Raw genomic sequence first — 22,766 nt, 5'->3', positions numbered from 1 at the left:
TTTACCATGCTACCTCACTTTTTTTTAAGAGTCTATTTATTTATTTAAATACACAAGTTTAAGTTAAAAAAAATACAAAAAATACATTTTAATTTTAAAACCAGGGACAGAGGCTACATATGTACAGTTATGTAGATAAGCCTATATAGAACATGAATTTAACCGAATCGTCACTCTGACCAAAAGTGTAGGCCACGATGAACTGAATTCAGTCACTCTGAATGCTCATTGTGAATTCTGTAACCCCTTATTTTCCTGTATGTGGTTGAGTGCAACTCTTTTTCTTTCTCACTTTTGGTCTTCCAGTCATCAGTCATATTTTCCTGTCCCCGTCTGAGGTGTCTGTGGGCCTAGGTGACGAAGAAAAAAGTGATCGCAGAGGGTGGTGAGCTCTGTGGTCTGAAAGACCTCCCTCAACATAGACCCTTCAGCCCAGAAGAACGTTTCACAGTTAGAAGCGAGCAACAGGACAAGATGAAGTTCTCTCTGTTTTCTGCCGTTCTTTTCTCTATAGGATGGATGAGTGTTATGGTAACAGGTGAGATTTGATTATTTTAATTTCTGAGCTCTTTGGTTAAATACTGTGGTTTGACCTCAGTAACTTTCACTCGACTGAATGTAGAAGTTGAGCTGATATCGTATCTTTATGAGAGAGTGTACATACATATTACACTCTGAAAGTAATGATTATTTACATGAAGATAATGATGTGCTTCTCCAGCAGGTGAAGGTCGTGAAGCAGACTGCTGTCTTACTGTGTCAAACACCAGAATACCAGCTGAAAACATTGTGGATTATACCATACAAGAGTCAACAGGAGTATGTGCTATCAGAGCTGTAAGGCAAGTTCAAAGTTATTATAATCTATCATGATTTGAACTTTTGGAAACACTTTATTTTAGGGTCTTTTAACTAGTTGCTTATTAGCATGCATATTACTAGTATATTGGCTATTTATTAGTACTTAAAGCACATAATAAAGCACATATTAAAGCACATATTAATGCCTTATTCTGCATGACTTTATTCTACATTCTTAATCCTACCCAATACCTAAACTTAACAACTAACTTACTATTAATAAGCAGTAATTAGGAGTTTTTTGAAAGAAACGTCATAGTTAATAGTTTATATGTGTTCCCTATACTAAAGTGTTACCAAACTTTTCTTTATTTATTTATTATTTTGGGTGGATTATTAAATGATGAAATCTAAAATGTCAATTATTTTTTCCCCATGCACAGATTCCACACCAGGAAAAATAAAATTATTTGTTCAGATCCAGATAGCGACTGGCCTAAGAAAATAATGAAGATAGTGGATGGAAGAACGACAGCAAAAACTTCTATAAAACCTAAGTGCTTTACAAGTACAACAAACATGATCCCAACTACAACTACAACAAACAAAACACCAAAAACAGAGACTGAGATCAGCACGAGTACAACTGAACCACCAAAAGTGACGATAATCGAAACATCTGGACCGAAGACTGAAATCAGCACGAGTACAACTGAACCACCAAAAGTGACGATAATCGAAACATCTGGACCGGAGACTGAGATCAGCACGAGTACAACTGAACCACCAAAAGTGACGACAATCGAAACGACTCTACCGAAGACTGAGACCAGCACAACAACCACCCAACAACTTTCAGTGTCCACAGAAAAGCCAGAATCTTCTTCCAGTACTGCGATAACATGTGGGACAGGTGGACCAGCTGCACCACCAATTAAAACAACACACGAAACACCTGGAAAAGGCACAGTTATACATCAGACCACATCTTCAAGAACAACCAACACAGAGACAACATCTACAGCGACCACCACAAGTACTCCAAAGAGGACAAAACCATCAAAGTTAAAGATAAAAATACTAAGCAAGAAAAGCAAGAAACGACTTAGAGAATATCAGATGAATAAGTCCAAGAATAAATCTGGATAAAACAGGACAATTTGTATATACATGCACACATTTTACAGTAAGTTTGTACTCAGGGTTGTGAGTTGAAGCACTACAGATATTGTTTAGTCCTAGTCGACTGGTCTTTTAGCTGTACACTGTAAAAAAAGAATTGTTGGTTTAACTTTAAAAAGTAAGTTGGCTTAAAATAAGTTAATACAATGAAGACGGTTGGTTTAAATCAACAGAAACTCAAAATATTATGTTATCTGAACCACATTAATTACTGAAGTTGATTTGACAAAAGAAAAAACGTGATAACAAATCATGAAAATAATTTTTTACAGTGATGTGTCAATTTTGACCAGTTGTGTTTCTACTGAGTGTGTAATTTAAAATAATTTGCTTTATTGTTTATTAATAAATTAATTCAGTAAATATATTTGTAAATATAAATAAATGTAGACCCATTACTTTATTACAATAACCAATTAAAATAATGTGTATATTTTTCTATGTGTATAGTGTTTTCATCATGCATATATACTTTAAAAAAAAAAAATATGTAAAGTTTTGCTGGATGATCTGAAACTGGTGTGATGGAAAAGAGGCCTTCATCATATCAGTATCTTATATTGAGGAGTGCAGTGTCACATTATCACCACATGGTGGCAGACTAACCTAGAGAACAGTTTCTAGCTAACTGCAGCATTTAGCAAAACATGAGATGAGAATGCTCAATCAGTTTTACACCTGTAGAGTTAAACTCATTGTTCATACAGGATAAAGCTGGAGTAAAAACAGCTGAAAATCATCTGAATTATCTCAGGATGAAAAAAGGAGCCTAACTCTTAACCACGCATTTCTCTGTAAACTTCAAACTGTAATAGTCTAAAGTGAGAAAGTCTCATTGTCAGTCTCAGCAGGGTGAGAACAATCCAGTTTTTTTTTTTGCATATGCCTACTTCATCCCATTCCTCCAGACAGACAAACTGAACCAACTGAGGTAAAATAACATAATCATGTTGATTTCAGACACAGGACGCTGGGGTGTCTTATTTTGTTTCTTGATTTTCTCTCTGTTTGCACGGGCACGCTTGTTGGGTCACCAATCATATGGCAGAAAGAAATGAGATTCTTAATAAAGCTTGCGATTGGAATGAACGTCGCAGGAAATTACAATCAATACTTGGCTTCAGATACTCATCCGATATCAAGCCTTTGAAAAATGCATCGCAAAATGTAGGAAACACGGTTAAAATGAAAAACAGAGGAGAAGCCTGATGTTATCAAACTTGAGGATACCTCTGATTTTATTTAGATCTTGAAACAAGAGGCAAACTGAGCTCATCGTGATTCACAAACACTGATTCCTCCCTGTATAAAGCGTCCTTCATCTGGGGACATTACGACAGGAGACCCGGCTGCATTTTGTACATAAAAATAAGTTGTTTTTCTCCAATAACAACAACGCTGAAATTGACGATCGATATTGTTTATACCACGGCCGTGAAAAATCTCACATAAAAGTGTGAACATTTACAGCGTTCTCCTTCACATTCATGTGGGCAGACTCATCGACACATACAGCGGTTTTCCTCCTCAGATTTTTTATGGCTCGGCTGAGTCGAGGTCCTCGTAAATCTACAGGCGGGAAATAAATGCCAGCGGCCCTTTGCTTGAGTTGGTCAGGCGAAAATGAATGGAATAAAACAGGGCTTAATAGCACGGAGCAGGTAATTACCTTCTCTGGCCTGCTCGTCCGTGAAATATGATAATATTGCACACTAATAAGACAGACCCAAACTCCCAGTGCCCATCCACAGGCGCAGGGAAGGGTCAGAGAGTTTTGTAAGTCTCTCTTAAGGGGGCATTATTTTTTAAGGGGGTTATTTTCTAAGTATTTTCACGTCTGACAGTATTTATAAAAAATTATGAGGCCCGAGTCAAGCAGTTAAAACTGATTCCATTAAATATGTATTAGTACAGATCACATCCGAGTCAGCTCTAGTGATTAAATGGTATAGGCTATTAAAAAAAGTAACTATTTTCAGTTTTTTACAAGAGTACCAAATGAGACTTTTCTGCAAAATAATAATAATTTTATTATTTTTATTTTATTTGAATTGGACTTTATATCAGATAATGGGGGTTTGGACTATTGAGATAAAGTGAGTAGTATTTGTTTGGTCATGTGATCTCAAAATGGCGGCGACTATGAGGTGGGACCACTCTTATGAAGAATAAAACATCTTTTTTTTTTATGCCACTGTTAATTTATATGCTATTTAAAGTCACCATAAATTATTTATTTATTTATTTTTGAATACTGAAGTATTTATTATAAATGATTTATCCATGCACATCATTTTTTTTTATATATATATATATATATATATAATTCATGTGCATTCATAATCTTTAATTAAAATCACTTCCCCTCCCCCCTGCAGCAACATCTCTTCTCTGATGATGTTTACTGGCGTGAGGGCGGGGCAACCTGTCACTCACATGAGATCCACCAATAGCAGACCACAACGATTCAAACAATTCCACATGGTCAAAACCAAGTCCCATCCTACATTTTTTCTAGTTGGAGAGGCTATTTAATTTGGATATATGTCATGTTAGGGAAGAAAAGCGTATTGCAGCTTCCATTTCATGCCTACTGAAAAGTAGTGCATGTTTCTTTAGGTGTGTGTGTGTGTGTATATATATATATATATATATATATATATTATAATGTGTGTGTATGTGTGCATGTGTGTGTATGTGTGCACCCAAAGTATATCAGTACATTATCATTCTGTGCAGAAGGAAACATAACACAAAGAACATTATAACATGTAAGATAACGTTTAAGGAGTAACCTGTGTGTGTGTTATGGAAAGACAACACAACATGTGCTGAGCACAGGGTTTTAAGGCCTGATGGAGGTGCCTCATGGGACAGAGCTTAACCTGAGAGACGGCGACAAGATTGATTTGTCTGACACAGGGAGATTACATTCAGTGACTCACCTGTATTAGACAAGGGCACAGGCAATCGAAGAGCAGCTACACACCGGCCGGACCAGCCACAGAACCTCAGAAGAAATATTATTTAGTAATAAAATTATGTATTATTATTATTATTATTTTCAATTTTTTTTTTTTTTTTTACATTTTAAAATGTTAATTGATGTTTGCAGTTTTATTATTATTATTATTATCATTATAAAATGTTCTTTTTTGATCATATTGTAATTCTGTTTCTGTGTAGGCCTATTGCATTTTGGGATTAAGTATTCGGCGGGAAAAAAAAAAAAAGCGGCAAAATCCGTTAATTAGGCGCGCATGCGCGATTAACGCCGCACACATTACAAAAAAAGGAGCCTTTTCCACTTTAAGACGCCATCCAAAAATGCGTTATTTAAATGCGTTATGAAGATTTCTGGCTTTTCATCTAAAACTGAAACAGAAAGTGACACAACTGTCTCAAAGAAACACACAGCAGTCATTGACAACATTGACAGCTACAAGGACGAATATTAAAAAGGTAAAACAGTCAATTTCTCAGTTCTGTACAAGTCTTCACTGAATGATTACTGGACAACAGATTAATGCTGATTCGATGCTGTCAGAAGCTTATAAAATCAGTTGTGTTATCCATTTTGGATTTGATTTAACATCACCTTAAACAAGCAGAATTTATTCACAGTTTCACACACACACACACACACACACACACACACACACACACACACTTTGATTGCATGAAACAGCAAGTCATGATGAAAGTCATTCAAGACATGATTTCTGTGTGATTTCATCCTCTAGGAAAATCCCTGAGATTCAGGCTGTGGCAGAAAACAAACAATAAAAAAGGAAGAAGTACCAAGCAGTGACACATGGAGCTTGTGTAATACGCTGTCTGCTGTTAGAGGAGATATAATGTGTAATAGCCACGGGTGGATACAGCAAGTCAATATGTTGTGCTTTTAATTTCCCTTTTCTGAGAAAGTTTCCTGTCTGAACTTGAGGTTTATTTGTTTCATTCGTATCTCCCTCTCTGGCCTGTTTTCGTTCATGTTTGATTGTCCTTTGTCTATTAACCTCTGGGAAGAATAGTTTGTGTGTTTGTTTGTGCGTGTGTGCTGCATATCTTCACTTCTGTTTAATTTGCCATCCCGTGGTCAATAAGAGTGGCATCTTTGTAAGGCAGGATTAAGAATGACCCCTAGTAATGGATTCTACCCTCTCATAATCAATAGCCTGTCCCTCTTGTTTTGAGAAAGTGTGGCTTTACTCAGATAGATAGATAGATAGATAGATGCATTACAATTACAGCTATCTTAAAGGTCACATTTGCTTTGTATAATGGTATTCCATCCTAGTTCCTTAAATAAAAAAATTCTTGGTATTGGCTGATTGCAGAACTATTTGAATGTTAAGAATTCCCCTGATTACTATATCAAGAGCACTTCTTCATCATTAAACGGCCTGCAGCAGCTTTCAGCTTATGTACAGTATCGTTGCAGCCTGTAGAAGCACTTGTGTGTGTGTGGTTTAGGTATTCCCTACCTTATGGGGACATATTTTGGTCCCCATGAGAAAAACAGCTTATAAATCATATATAATGATGTTTTTTGAAAATGTAAAAATGCTAAAAGTGTTCTGTGATGGTTACACTCTAAAAAACACTGGGTAAAAAACAACCCAATTTGTGTTGTTTTCAACCCAAGTGCTGGTAAATATAGGACAGAACACATGTTGGGTTAATTTTACCCAGCAAATTGAGTTGTTTATTTAACCCAGCATAATGGGTTGATTCATTTTTAATATAATACTAGCTTATTTTTTTTTACTTCATACATGAATTAATGTTTACAGATTAATTTAAATCCTCTAAACATTTTTAAATACTCCACACAGCCACTGGTTTGCATGATAATTTCTTTATTTTCAAGTTTTTAATAGATATTGCCTAGATTTAAGCTTGTTTAACAAATATTAGAACTAAAAATTAAACATTTAGAAGTAATTCAAGTGTAATGGACCAGTCTCTGTTGTCCTGTTTCCACTGTAACAGCACTGGATCTCATGCCAGAGATGGCTCGCGTCCGGCGGGGAACTGCTAACTTCAGACCGCCACCCTGTTTCATTTATAGCCGAAAAATGCTGCAGTTGACCATAACCTGCCCATAAATAATCAGTGTACAATTCTGATAACATATTTTAACATCCTAAAAATTTATGTTCTGTATCTTTTTGAATAAAATCATAACATTTTATGCAAGTCATCAGGCGTTTCCATCACGCGAAAAGACCGACGCGACACTCGTTTAGGCGACTCAGATCACGCCCGTGTATGTTGCTTTGCATAAAATTAAATGATATACAGAACAATAACAAATTTTTAGATGAAATAAAATGTACACAAACCTGTATTTTACCGAAGACATGCAGCAATTTGACGGAGCTGCACTGCTCCCTCCTGAAGAGGGCGCTGAAAGCCCGCAATAAATAACTCCACCCCTGGGTTGTTACTTCTGACCCAGGATCTGGGTAACACAAAAACGACCCAAATGCTGGGTTGTTACGTCTGACTCAGGAGCTGGGTAACACAAAAACTACCCAAACACTGGAAAAATAACCCCCAAAAATATCCCAAAAGACTCAACCCCGGACTTAAAATAACCCAAGATTTTTTAGAGTGTAGGTTAGAGGATAGAATATAGTTTGTAAAGTATAAAAATCATTATGTCTACGGAAAGTACACATTGAATAGTGATGCCCAATGTTCTGCTCGTATGAACATACACGCACGTGTTCACATGAGCAGAACATTAGTAAGTACCGTTTTTCACCCAAGGAGATGAGGAGAGGGATATTTATTGCCAAAGTGAGCAAGAAACTCTCCACAAATTAGGCTTTCTGGGACTAAGGGCTGTCAATCACATACGAGCTGACAGGATCATGTCGGTAGACTACGAGCCAATTACAGTTCACAACTAAGATCAGAAAGGACAGGGCTTGAGGCCTTTTTTCTTTTTTTAAATAAGGTTTGGTCAGGTTACAGTATCTCACCTCAGAATTTGATGGGAATGGACAGAAGCCTGAGATATGAAAGGTGTGTGGCTGGTGTGCTTGCCTCTGAGGATCTGAAGAAGGTCATCTAAGCCATCAGCAGACTGAAAATCCACCTCTGTGTTTTCATACGCCACAAGTACCTTTCTCAAATCGATACTCAGACCTTTTCTTGGCCATTGATCTGAAAAGCTGTTTTTTCTAATCCTGATATTTCATTTTCTCTCTCTTTATATTTAATGTTTTTTTTCTTTCTTTTTTTTTTCTGAACTCTTCCACCACACAGACCTTCAGATCACCGGTTGGTGTGAGATTCCCTAGATCTTTTTTATTTTCGTCCTTAAGAATAATTACCAAAAAGTCTCAAAGTCATTTTATCCGTTGGTGCAGCGGGAAGGTTGTTGCTTCCCATATAGTGTTCAAAAGTTTGAGATCGGGACGATTTTTAAAAATTGAATCCTTCAAAAACACTCTAAAATGCTGATTTGGTGCTCAAGATACATTTCTTATCAATGTTGAAAACAGTTGCTGCTTAATATTTTTGTGGAAACTGATTTTTTTTTTTTTCAGGACACTATGATGAATAGAAAATTCCAAAGAACAGCATTTATTTGAAACATTATGGAACTTCTATGGAAGCTTGTTTCTGCCACTGAATAAAAAGGTCAATTTTTTATCTGACAATCCTGACTTTTTTTTCTCGAAATCATGATATAAAGTCGCAATTGCGAATTACAAAGTCGGAATTGTGAGATATAAACTTTTTTCCCCTCTGAATTTAACTCGCAATTGCTAGTTTATATCTCAAAATTCTGAGAAAAATATTCAGAATTGCAAGGTATAAAATCAGAATTGTGAGATAAAGTTGCAATTATCGTTTAAATTGTTTTATTTGTAGAATTATCATTTTACGTGGGTTGTGCATCGGCACGGCTCCTCAGCGCAGATGAATCTAATGCTTTGAGGAGTATGTGTGGCTATTAGTCAACGCACCGGTGTGAAGACTGTACTTCGGAATTACAGATACTACATCTTGGTCCAAGTATGTCCAAAATAATAAGTTTCACCGGAAAATGTCATCTGAACAAGTAACAGGTCTGCCAGTTTTGTTCTGACCAACTGAAAAAACAAAACAAAAAAAAAGAGTTCTACAATAAATCTAATGGTGATTAAATCTAACAATTGCAAAGTTAGCTCATCACATCAAACTATGCAAATTATTATTGTTATACTTTGTTCTCAAATTTGTTAATGTTAAGAACATCAACATTGCGTAACTATGTGTATTTAGTGTGTATTAGCGTTATCTAATTAGCATTATCTACCCAATAAACCATTCAAATGTCTTACCTGTTCAGCAGAAAAAAAGCAATCTCTGCATCCATTTTAAACCCGTTCAAAACACACGCCACCATTCAAAAGCCCTGCTGATATTTTTATACTTGTTTTCACATGGGCCTGTTTGCATTCCCTTTTTTGCTGTAGCCACTCTGCAGTCCGAAGTCTTTTTTACTACTAATGATTCACCAGTTCTCAATGATGATGGTCGTCTTTACCGTTCTTGGTTACAATCCGCCATCAAAATGACAAGCTTAAAGGGATAGCTCACCTAAAAATGAAAATTATCCCATGATTTACTCACCCTCAAGCCATCCTAGGTGTATATGACTATCTTCTTTCAGACAAACACAATCAGAGTTATATTTAAAAATATCCTTGCTCTACAAAGATTTATAATGGTAGTGAACGGGGGCTTTGTTTTGAATCCAGAAATAAATGCATCCATCCACCACAAATATAGAGGGTGAGATATAGCTGCCACATAAACCTTAAGAGTGGCGGAGGTTGCTCCTGCCAAACATGACTCTGCAGGAACTCCAGTATTGAACCTACAAGGCAATGAACTGGGTCCAGGTCGAGCTGCCTGCACCAAAAGGCAAAAAGCTTCCACCTAAAAGCATATAGGCACCTCATAGATGGGACCCCAGAGTCAAGAATAGTGTCATAATCTCAGCCGAGAGACCAGAGCACATTAATGCACATTCCTCTCAAGGGCCACACCCACAGTTTCCATAAATCTAGCCAAATCATACCCTGTCCTGAGTCAGCAGGTCGGACCTGAGGGGAACCTCCCAAAGAGGGCCGACTAGCCAGGTCTGAGAACCATATCTGAATGGGCCAGAGCAGGGCCATCAGCAACAGATGGGTCACTTCGTCCGCCTGTACTCTGAGCAGAACCTCTGAGAACAGTCAGATCAGTGGGAAGGCATAAAGTCTGGTCCTGGGCCACTCCTGAGCCAGAGCATCCACTCCCAAAGGCGACGGAGAAGACAGGAAGAACCAGAGTGGGCGATGCGTAATCATGCTCAAAGCAAAGAAATCCAGTTCTGCTCAGCCAAACCTCTGCCATATGAGGCTCACCACTTGATGTTGTAGCCTCCACTCTCTGGGCTCCAAGCCCTGCCTCGAGAGTAGGTCCATTCCCAGGTTCAGATGACCTGGAATTTGAAGCGTTCTGACTGACAGAAACTTGGTCTGCGCCCAAAGAAGGACACACCTCGCCAGCTTGCACAGGGGGTGAGAACGTAGTCCTCCTTGGCTATTCAAGTATGAGACCACAGTCATGTGGTCTGTCCTGACCAGTATGTGACACCCCTTCACATAGAGGAAGAACCGTTTGAGTGCCAGAAACACTGCCAGCATCTCCAAACAATTTATGTGCAAGCCACGAGGCACCTCTTTCTAACTCCAAAAGTCGGGCGTCTCTGATAGATTGCCCCCCCAGCCCATGAGGGATGCATCTGTTGTGATAGTTTTACGAAGACAAAACGCCCCTAGCCTCGTCCACGGAAGTAGAGCGCAAAAGCCTCTGCGTGTACTTTGCGGAAAAAGGGTGGCAGTGAGGAGAGATCCCTTGGCTTTTGATCCACCACAGGAAAGGCCTAATGTGGAGCAGGCCCAACTGAACCACAAGCGACGCTGCTGCCATAAGACCCATCAGTCTGCGGCATTAACCTACATGGACTATACGTCCTGTCCTGAAATGACTGAATGTCTGGGAGGCAGACGTGCCCGCATCGTGCGAGAATCCAAGTCCACGCCTAGAAAAGTAATTTGCTGACATGGCAGCAACACACTCTTTTGAAGGTTTATACATAATCCTAGGCTCCCTTAAATGATCGAGTGCCGATGAGCTACGCCCTGACAGCGAGAGGCCTTGGCCGTCAAACTCGGGTCTATCCGTTTGCGTTGCCGCGAGTAAACTGTTGGGTGAGTCCTAGGACCCGTCTCTACGAGGGGGCTCCAAAGGTGATGGCTCACTTCGCAGCACCTCACGGGGGCGCTGTAGAGAAGACAAGCACAAGACAAGTAGGTTGTTACCACTTAACCTCCCTAGAACTGCATGGGATGAGCTGTTACGCTGTTACGAAATTTCTCCACCAGAGCAGTAACAGACTCTCCAAATAGACAATCCTGAGCTATGGGGGCATCTAAAAGGAACATTTTATAATTTTCTTTGATGTCAGTAAGTGTAAGCCAAAGATGGTGCTCTATTGACACCATTCCCGGCATGGACCTGCCTATTGCCCAGGCAGTATGCTTGGTAGCTCTAAGTGCCAAGTCAGTAGCCCGTCTGAGCTCCTTAACAGCCTCTCGAGTCAGGCCTTCTCCCTCGTCCAGCTACTTAAGCAAGTCTGCTTGATAAGCTTGGAGCACGGCCATGAAGAGTGGCTGCTGCCAGTCCAGCGGCCATGATAGATTTTCCAACTAGCAGAAGTAATCCTACATGGCTTTGACAGCAGCAGAGGCCGCAACTTCCAAGTCGGAGCCGAAGTTGGCACAAGATGAGCCGCAAGAGTCTCCTCCATGATCGGCATCGCTGCGTAACCCTGCTCCGCCACATTGGAAACAGTGGCAAAGTCAGTGGTAGCAGGGTTTGGTTATAAGCACCGAAAAGGGCTGTTTCCAAGACCTCAAAACCTCATGGTGGAGGAAGAAAGGGGGGAGGCTTACGGGACTGGGCTGGGTTGTGGCTGGTCAAAAATTGGTCATCCGGTTTCGACTGGGCCTGATTTTGAGTCGGCTCGCTGTCCCATTCTAACACCAGCTTGTCTACAGCATGAGTAATCACATCCAATAACTCGTTATAAGATGGGGAAGTGCATTTCTCCTGTCCGCTTGGAGGGAGAGAACTGCACAAACCACCCATGAGCTCCTCAGAATCAGAGGCCGCTGTAGACAGCAGTTCATCATCAAACGGTCCACAACCAAAAGAAATTAAATTATGAGCTTCCGGGTTGGCCGCAAATTGTCAGTAACAAAAATAACAGGGTCCGCGCAGTGATCGTATAACGCATGCAAGTGGCTCGGGAAGAGAGAGAGAAAGGGAGAAAATTCCACCTGCTCACCCCTCTATGTGCTCCGCCTAGTAATAGTCACCCCAAGCGTCCGTCTCGTGTGGCACCTCGGCAACCGCAGAAAAGGAATGGCGGGGGATAGATGAGTGGCCTTCTTTTCTCAGAAATGAGGCAAGCCTCGAGTGTAAAACTTTCAAACGCAGGCCATCTCGGTGTCGACAGTCAGATAGGCTGTTAAGTGCCGCCTGAGCATGCTGAAGGCCCAAACATTGCACGCACCTGTCATGAGTGTCTCCTCCTGTGATGAATCTGTCAAACAGATAGATGCATCTCCTATAACTCATCATGTCCGCTTGAGAGGAGTGAAAACTGCTCTGAAATGTAGCAATAAACACGAGAAATGCTTTCCAACGGGCAACAGAAAATTCACTTCCTGAAGGAAATGAATTATGATGAAATAGCGCGTAGCACGCAGATATGAAGCATATGTGGAGTATTTCTCGGGGCGGTGCTAAACGCTACTGGCCAATAAAATGGTATTAGTATTAGTGCTTCAGACATTCGTCACACCTAAGGTGTTCCCATAGCGATGGCTATGCAGCGTTGAAGTGAGCCTATGAAAGGGAACATGCTTTTGCATTCTCTCGCAAATGTTTTGCGTTCCCCTGAGCAACTTTGTGTTCGCTCACAAAAATTTTGTGTTCTTTGCAAGTGGACGCAAAGGTTCTCAGGAACACAAACATTTTGCGAGAGAACGCAAAAGCATTCAAGTAATTTTTTTCTCCCATCTCATATTTTTTTTCTTCACCATCTCATTTTAGGGTCTCCATAGTACTGCTGTTTTAAAGAAGACATTGGGTCTCATCCACTAATAATTGTGTGGATTATTTGATATTTGTATGCACAGGAGAACTACTCTGCCTAATCCACAACACGTTCGTACGCACATGAATTTGTTCTTAACGTTGTTCTGAAGTTAATGAATTTGGAGTATTCTAAATGAGCAGCCATGTGCAAAAGGTTAGTCATTTGCATAAAACACGCCCCCAGGCCATCTCCATATAAAGGCTTTCCGCACACGCGTTCCTTACAGCCTTTCGTCACTCTCGTCAAAAATTCCACTGTTTGCAGACGCGCTCTTGCCCAATCTTCGAGCAATGCCAAGTGTGCCAGTTCTCATAATAAACAACTTTTATACAGACCCAGATTACAGACCTCTCATTAGCCAGCTGTGCATGCACGTATATCTGCGTTTTTTTAGAGAAACCTCACAGCTGACAATATAACGCTTCATTTTACAGCTTTTCTTTTTACTGTATATGATAGAATGTATTTAAGATTGAATTAAATTGTATTATTTAATAATTGTATTATATAATTTTATATATGGATTATATATAGGCTACAATTAATTCAACACTTAAATATAATTGTTGTGTAAAGTAACTACAGTCGTGTTAGGTTAATACAATTATAAGTCCGTACAGCGTGTGTGCTTTTTGCATACGTGTTGTTTTTAGTTGCTTCTAAACACACAAATGAAATAACTTATATTATAATTGCAGAGCTGCATTTTTAACCAGTCATATACACACTATCTTGACAATCCTCATTCTTTACATGACAGCAGTGCAAAATAAATTATTGTAGTATCCCCTCTGACGTCATCCCCATCAGTATCGCTAGTCTTTTCCTGTCTGGAATCATCACGACCAATATTCTGTTTAATGTGATTTTGAAAGACCTGATGTGTAAGGTAATTTTTTCCATCCTTTTCATCACTACTGTTTTTGCTTTGGGCACCTAACAATCGCCTCTGTCCATCCATCGTTGTTGCTTTGTGTCGTTAGCGTCTACGTCGTTCTATAATTTACAGATTTAAATTAATTTTATTACACTATTATTGCTTAATACATGTTCGTGTAAAAATAAAAACAATTAAAAAATAATTCCAAAGTGGTGATTTGGAGCTTACTCTACACCAGTGGCGTCACTAGACCCTTTTTACTGGGGCATGAGCCCTATAAAATATTACTGATAAATCCTTCTCTGATGTTGGAGCCATATTCTGACCTGAGAATTTTTTTTTTCTGATAATATTTCAGCAATCATGTCTTGTGTGTTTTCTATCAGCTGTTTAGAATCAGAAACGGCAATACCAGAATACTGAATTAATCACTATTATATAAAATGTTATAACAAAAAGAGCCCTGGATGAGGTCCATATGTGCCTACAACCCACTGTAGGAAACAAAAATGCACATATCTTCTAGTGTTTGTCAATGATAAAGCAGATGTGTGCAGCTTGCTTAAACCCCTCCCCTGATGATGACCTCATTTAATGCCATCAAATAACCATATCCTCAGATCTTGCAATGCTACACAATATATGTTTATTGTTATACATGAATTTGTTTTAACACACAATTTGCTGTATCAATGCTTTTATTGATTAGAGAAGTGTTTCAGAGAAGGTATTGAGAAGAAATTAAAGCATCAAAAAATAATTAATTAATTTCAGGTTTAATTTCAGAATAACATTTTTTTGTAAAGATAAGATCTGAAGGTGTACAATCAAAGTAACTGTGGAGCAGCATAACTGCATGATCTCACAGGTCTATAGCACAAATATAGCCCAATTTGTCCGAACAGGTCTCATCATTCCAGCAACGGTTAGCTGTAGGGTGGAATATAGAAATTAGTTATTCTGATCATTATAGTGGTGGAATAAAATAGAATGTTCAACTGAAGGCACTTTGTTACATTACGCCAGATTTTTTTTAAAAAAAGGTTTAAAGGTGGGTGTGACCAAAAAAAAAAACGTTCGAGAACCACTGGTATATGATATGAAATTATAGTATTGTAAATTGTAATTGAAAGTATTAAAAAAACAGACTGCATTCTCACAGGATTGGTTGATCTCCAGACAGTTCTCAGGACCATCGTCATTGTTAGGCTCAGTATTGCACCAGTTGGTATAGTCAAACGCAGATCCATCACTCCACAACCACTGTCCGTCCTAATGAGTGAAGAGAGTGATTAGAAAGAGTGCACTAGACTTCAGGAAGAAGCTAATCAAGTTCAGCTTTATAACCATCTTCATTAGAAACTTTGCATTTACTGTTCAAAGCAGAAATTTCAGTCTAGATGAACAAAAAAGGTCTCTTTAAGACACACAGTTTGACTTACTTTTATACCATCATGAGCACCAACCCAAGAATGTGAGGTAGGAGAAGGCAACAGACTCAGCAGAAAATCGTTTTCCAGTTTATGATGAACAGATGCGAGATTTGCATCAAGACTTTGGCAGCTTCTCTAAAGAGACAGATTTTTTGTCAAAATCTAATCTTTTTAGCATAAAGCGTAAGTGACTAAAACATTTGAGTCATTTTCAATTTCAAACAAAGTCTGCTCTGATTGATTATTTGCTCAGTATCAGTTTTCTGTATTGCAGAAAAGAAAGGTTTACTTTAAAAATAATTTAAAAAAAACATTCCCACTTTATATCAAATGTCTTTAACTAGGCTGCTATGTACTAACATTTAAATCAAAAATTTGATTAAGTGCGCTTATTGTGTACATATGTTTACATTGTACTTGTGTTTAAAAAAAAAATACCTGCATGTAATTACAGCTGTAATTAAATCAATGATTACACTGTTGACCTTCCCTTACATCTTAATCCATACCACCAAAACTGTCCCTAACTTTACCCGTATCCCAGCTCAGTAGCAGCAAAAGTGTTTTGCAATACAACACAACAAGTGCATTGTACCTAACTCTTTATTTGATGTAGTTAAAGACACCTAATGTAAAGTGTGACCAGTTCACCTTGTTGTAACTAACACATTACCTCTGCTGTGAGCCAGTCAGCCGACTGAGAGAAGTACTTGTAGCATCAGACTCCAAAATTTTTCCATCCATGGGGGCATTTTTCAACTAAATTAACAGCATCCAGTACACAAATGTTATGACTTTGTAATATTTGTAATAGCAAAGAATATTTTTATTTTTATGTAGCTTATTTTATGTGATTATGTGCCTAAATTATGTGTACTTTGACACTGTAAATCCCTCATTAATTATGGAAATATTAGTAAATGGAGTTTTGTACATTTCCAAAATGCTTTTAAAGTGGAATAGCAAGAGTTTTTACAATTGAATGCTTTGGTTACCTTCTGCATTCCCCATGGAGAAGACAATGAAAAGAAGCATTAGACCTCTCAGCATTGTCATGATGAACCTACAAATGAATAATAAGCAGGAAAAGTTAAATGTCTGCACTCTTAAGCTGCACAATGTGGATTCTCAATGTACTTTAAAGACAAAGCACAAAGATACATTAGAAATGTTATTCAGCAGGTTTCTGTACCAAAAACTCACCTTGGTTTGGTTGATGCCTTTAGAATCTCAGAGGAAGATTTTGTTAAGTTCCAGAAACAGCCCCGCTTTTATACTTTACTTAATGTGAACACCCTTCCTCAGTTATGCTTACTCAGTGAATTTTTTTTTTTTTTTTTTAATGTATATTTTATGGTGCAATCGTTTGCTTGTGGAATTGAAAGTGAAAAAATCTCAGTCAGTGATGCAATTATTTTTCACAGAAAAGAAAATTTGAGGATGTGCTTTGGTCATGTGAAATGTCTGACGTCATTGAGGACAGTGAACGTCTCGGTTACAAAGGTAACCCTCGTTCCCTGAAGGAGGGAACGGAGACGTACGTCAGACAGACCAACGAACAGGAATCTCGCTAGAGAGGCCAATCTACTTCGAGTGTAACTACAATGAGCCAATGCACATTGGCATGAAATCATATGCATCAGCTGCTCGCCTCGCGGCGCAGGTATATAATGAGCAGCAGGTGCGTTGCATCTTCAGCTTTTCGCTGAGGAGCCGAACCGGATAGGCGGCAGCATCAGCGGGGTACAGTGACTGTGGCAACGGGACGTACGTCTCCGTTCCCTCCTTCAGGGAACGAGGGTTACCTTTGTAACCAATACGTTCTCATTCAGTCGGTCACGTTCGACGTACGTCGGACAGACCGACGAATAGGAATCCCTACCAAAGCGCCACAGGAGCTGCCCCCTTCCAGCGCTCTGTTGTAAGCCACCTGAACCCCCTTGCCTACGGACGGTGGGACAGGGCTAACACAGAGAGTGTCGATCACTGCAAGTTAACTATGTAATGGAAAATCAGATGGTTAGTGGAACAGATGGTTAGTGGAAATAAGTATAGACTTTATTGCAGCAGATGAGAAGATAGTAAAAACAGGCAAGCAATTCAGAATTATAGCAGTTTGTGAAGATGGTAATAGAGTTTACTGTTTTACAGATGATGATGGAGATCGTGGATAAGGAGAGATATGACCACGGATGCGCAGCAGCAAACAAACATGCCAAATATTAAAAATAAAAGGATTACAATGTAAAAGATTATTATTATTATTATTGTGTGCATAAAGATAAAAATGCTTTGATGGAATCTGGCTTGTCCCGTAGATGGTCTGCTCGCTTTAACCTCCCGCACGGGCAGATCCGTTTCCTCGCTGGAGAGCATTCAGTTTTTCTGCTTGCTAATTCCTCCATGTAAATAGTGAATCCGCCATGGCGCAAGCGAAACTGGCTTGTAAAGGGAATGGGAGATGAGACTCTGATTGGTTTATTGCATGTTATGCCCAAAACACACCCATTACTCATTAAGAGAATTGGTACAACCCTTTTAGACCATGCGCACGACCATTTTTCCTGTCCTTAAACTAACAAAAGTGGATTCGGACACGCCCTAAGTGCACTTGCGCCGTGTGCTTTAGACCATGTGCTTAGATCGTTAAAATAGGGCCCAATGTGTTTGACTGAGGTGTGTGCATATATGTGAGTCTTGATGAGGTGATGATCAGTGGCAGGTGTGGGTAATGGCTGAATGAGTGCAGGTGAGAATCAGGAGGGATGCTTGGAAATGTTGTCCAGAGTGTGAGTGAGGGAATGTAGCATCATCTACCCAATAAACCATTAAAATGAGTTCACGCCACCTTTCAAAAGCCCTGCTGATATTTTTATTCTTGTTTTCACTCGAATTCCCTTTTTTGCTGTAGCGACTCCGCAGTCTGAAGTCTTTTTTACTTCTGGTGATTCACCAGCTGTCAATGATGATGGTCGTCTTTACTATTCTTGATTATTTACCAAGCTTAATTATTACAGCTGCTGTAAAAGAGTCTTCAAATGATCCACTACCTGCAGCGTCCGGGACTCCTTCTTTATGTATACAGACATGTAATAACGTGAAGGCAAACTCGTATTTCTCCACGGAAACCTGCCAGAACCCCCCCCCCCAAAAAAAAACAACAAAAAACAAAAAAAAAAAAACAGACAGCTTTAACCTGGTAAGTTTGTCTGTATTACAAAAAAAAAAAAAATGATTTGATGAAATACTTAAAGTGAGGTATCTCAGCTGTCAATGGTAGTTTGGACTCTTCACAGGGTGCAGAAACATACAATCAATAAGTAGTTAAATTGTTGTGTGCCTGCCCCAGATTTCATGGTTCACAGCCACTGAAAGCCACAGCTGATCCAGAAATGATTACTTGAGATACCAACTTTACTCGCTCCACTTGTTCATCACTGGTAACTATTCATGCTATTCTTAATGGTATTCTCCATCTTCAGCCATAGCCGATTCACACAGAGGGATGTGTGTGCCCAAATAACAGGCTTAGGTTAAATAGAAACCTAAATAAAGAGACTTTAAATGTATCTCTGTAACAATTATGCAAGAGAGAGCTAAAAACAGACAGTTCAGAATAATAATAATGTATTTTAGTTATAAATGCACTTTTCTTAAACCCAAAATAAACAAGAACAATACAACAACTAATTAAAAACAGCCTTAAATAAATGTCTTGATCAACTTTTTGTCCCAACATTGGTGTGTTTCTGATGTTAAGAGGAAGCACATTCCATAGTTTGGGGGCTTTGAATGAAAAAGCTCTTTCTCCATGGTCCTGAGCTTACATGAAGGCTGATGAAGTAAAAGAGAGTTAGCAGAACAGAGAGAGCATGATGGAGTATAAGAACTAATAAGATCACAAAGATATGCTGGTGCAGTCCCAAGTAGTGCCTTATATGTTAAAATTAGAATTTTAAAATCAGTTTGAGCATTAATGGGAAGCCAGTGCAACTGTGCAAAGCACCGGTGTAATGTGTTCTCGAGGAGAAGTACGAGTAAGCACACGAGCGCCAGAATTTTGAATATACTGTAGCTAGCTTATTTAGCTGGAAGGCCAGAGATCAAGGCATTATGATATGAAAGCATGTATAAGCCTTTCTGTGTCAGCAAAAGTGAGAAAAGGTCTGAGTCGAGCAATGTTTCTAAGATGGTAAAAAGCAGTTTTAGACATGTGCTTTATGTGTGCCTCAAATGTTAACTGTGGATCAAAAATAACTCCAAAATTCTGCACCTGTGAAGTGGGAATTACCATGCTGGAATCAAGAACCAAACGGATCTGATCGGCCTTACGAGTAGCTGCCACTGTACCAATCTGCATCAATTCAGTTTTAGCAATGCGCAATAGACATCAAAGCTATTAGTGATGTACCCAACAGTGATACCCAAGACAGTATTTCCTGATAATCTGCCCAAGTGGAAGCATTTATATGTTAAATAAAATTGGGCCCAACACTGAACCCTGAGGAACTCCCTGTCGAACAGGCACTGTATCAGATTTGTGGTTACCCAAGCTAACAGACTGAGCATGATTGGTTAAATAAGACTGAAACCAACTGAACACAGAAGTTCATGCATCCATTGAAAGTGATAAGATATACAGATAAACTTTCTGTCTGTCAAGAAGAGGCACAAGCATGGCATTGAAGTTAGTTCACGTTTAAAAAGAAATTAAAAATGAAAGTGGGTCGGGTTAGGGTGGTGGAAGTGCGGCAAGCATCTATTGTCTATTGCTTTGGTACTTGTGTTGTGATTGATGGGCTAGATGAACAAGCTCCTCCTGAACTTCCTTTTGAAACTCTGTGTAAACTTTGTATGATGTACATAAACCTACATTCGACATAAAAATGTCTTTGCTTCCATTCCATCCCCCACCTAACTCACTCGACTCTTCAGGGTTAAATGAGGTCGCAATCAAAGGCCTGCATGCTGGAAAAGGGGCCCCTCTGTTGGGCAGATTATGCTGTGAACCTCACTCACTCATGACGGACCGTGTGCTGTGTTTGGAAACACTGGCCATAATTGTGCCCCGAAGTCACAGCATGAGCCCAGGGGGGTGTCTTCGGATGATTTTCAGCAGATCTCTCTGCCAAGGTCTGAGGCCGGGTCAGAGCTTAGAGATGGCTGGTTAACCTACTGACCATGACAGGTTCCAAGAGGAACTGAAGAATGCGCTGGAACATTCTGGAATTTTCAACGATCGTGTTTCCAACCACATGTCAAAGTGATGTTGTGCAGTGAGCCAGTGCGTCGAACTGCATGCAGTGTTTGTTTACATGACAGCATTACCAATAAACCACATCACATTTCTCCGGTTTCCTCTTCATTCGCAATTCTAACTCTGTTTCCTTTTGTCAGACATGCCAAAGGATCACAGAATCAGCCCTCAACGGCTCCAGTTACTCCAGCAGCGCACAGAACAAGCGATGTGTGCGTTTATCAGCACAAAAATAGGAGAGATTTGAAGGTTGTAATGATGGAGTGACAGTTTGAGTGGTAGCGGGAGAGAGAAAGATGAAAGGTGCAGATGAGACACTGCACTGGCCCCAGATCTGATTAAGGTCCACTGATGTGTGAGAGATTCACTCTCCCGCTCACCAAGGAAGTGTGTCCTAATGGGCTTCACCCGTCTTCTTCCTTATCACTGCCAACACCATTGCTACAGTTACCAAGCTTTATCTGACTAACACAATTATGTTGCAGTCCTCTCATGGTGTCGTCAGTGGGAGTCTTGTAGATTTTTGTATAATGCGTAATTTTATGATCATTTTACTTGGTGAGAGTGAATATGCAAAGCCACATGTGTAGGGTTTCACCAGCCACTGAAATACGATACGTAAATAATCATTAAATAAATGTAGAATATTTAATATATATATATATATAAGCAATATCACACAAGTAGCTGTGTGATATGGCTGTATATCAGCACGGCTGTGATTCGGCTGTAGGTAATCACAACCAGTCACTTTCAATTTGCTACTGACTCACTCATAAAGACAGTCTTTGCCGCCATATAAAGGCATAATAATGTAACTTTCACTGAAGTCAATATCACAATCACTAACGGACCCGTTCTCAATACCAAATACGGCATATTATTTATTTAAATTAATATTTATTGAACAATAATATTTAAATTAACAACAATAGCCATTATAAAAGACAAACACAAGCAAACGATTCAGTCAAACGTAAAAAAACAGCACTCTAATACAGGATTTAAGTTATAAATTAACTTAAATATATTAAATATAGCCTAAATATAAAGTTAACTTAACTTAACCGAAACTTAATTTTCCCCTTAAATGAAATTGATTTGCAGCTGGAACAAGTAATAGATTAATAAGACCGAAGATTGCCCATTTGATATACCCCAAATGAATTATACCTCATGTTTAACCACTATATACATAAGAGCCAGCGGCAAATTCCCGAAAGAGTGGCCGAGATGAAGCTGAGCGGTCGCTGATGGCCTGGAGCTCGCACCTCCGAAAGCATCTAAACAAATGAGTAAAATAGGCCCCCATGTTTATATATGAGTCACATATTTGAGGTCTAAATAACTATGTTCTCACCCAAAAAACTCTTAAAACTACATTCCGTTACACAACAACAGTAGTATTTGTAAAAAATGTGGTGGATTTACTCGACTGCCATGACAGTCGCCGCAAATGGAGTGATACAAACAGTGAAACGGTTCCAGTGCTTTTTTGCTTGTGTGTGTTTTTGCATACGTAGTGACGCAGAGCAAAAATAAGTAGTAAGTAAATTGTTACTTAGTGCATATTTACGCCACTATTAGTCTAAGTTTTAACTTGCAGACAGAATTGTGGGATCAGGTCATATAAATTGTAATTTACTGTATAACATGGAATGTCACAGAATGGGAAAATTTAAATAAATAAATCAAAAGTACCTTAAAAATGCTGGGTGTTTCAACCCAAATTTGGGTCAAATATGGACAAACCCAACCACTGGTTTAAAACTTTATTTTAAAATTTAACCCAGTGGCTGTGTTGGTCTATGTTTGACCCAAATTTGGGTTGAAACAACCCAGCATTTTTTAGAGTGTGCACTCTAAAAAATGCTGGGCTAAAAACAACCCAAGTTGGGTTCAAAATGGACAAACCCAGCGGTTGGGTTAAATGTTTGCCCAACCTGCTGGGTAGTTTTATTTAATCCAACTATTGTTTAAAAATTACTGTATTGC

At 39.1% G+C, this 22,766-nt stretch overlaps 1 protein-coding gene and 1 pseudogene across 11 annotated transcripts in view; one reads left to right on the top strand and one right to left on the bottom strand.

Annotated features, from left to right (window-relative positions):
* LOC127524644 (integumentary mucin C.1-like) overlaps positions 1-2,421 on the top strand; it is a 40,200-nt gene extending 37,779 nt beyond the window's left edge. For all 11 annotated transcript variants that reach the window (XM_051916385.1, XM_051916377.1, XM_051916420.1 and 8 more), the window contains one exon: positions 1,245-2,421. In XM_051916385.1, coding sequence (XP_051772345.1) covers positions 1,245-1,950 — 706 coding nt within the window. In that variant the 3' untranslated portion in view covers positions 1,951-2,421. The remainder of the gene's footprint in view (positions 1-1,244) is intronic.
* A 12,340-nt stretch (positions 2,422-14,761) lies between these two features.
* On the bottom strand, positions 14,762-16,577 carry LOC127524744 (ladderlectin-like; annotated as a pseudogene).
* Between the last annotated feature and the right edge of the window lie 6,189 nt (positions 16,578-22,766).

The sequence above is a fragment of the Ctenopharyngodon idella genome, chromosome 2 (assembly GCF_019924925.1).
Source record: "Ctenopharyngodon idella isolate HZGC_01 chromosome 2, HZGC01, whole genome shotgun sequence".
Lineage (NCBI taxonomy): Eukaryota > Metazoa > Chordata > Actinopteri > Cypriniformes > Xenocyprididae > Ctenopharyngodon > Ctenopharyngodon idella.
Note: the sequence above shows the minus strand (reverse complement) of the source record. Positions and strands in the feature narration are given on the sequence as shown.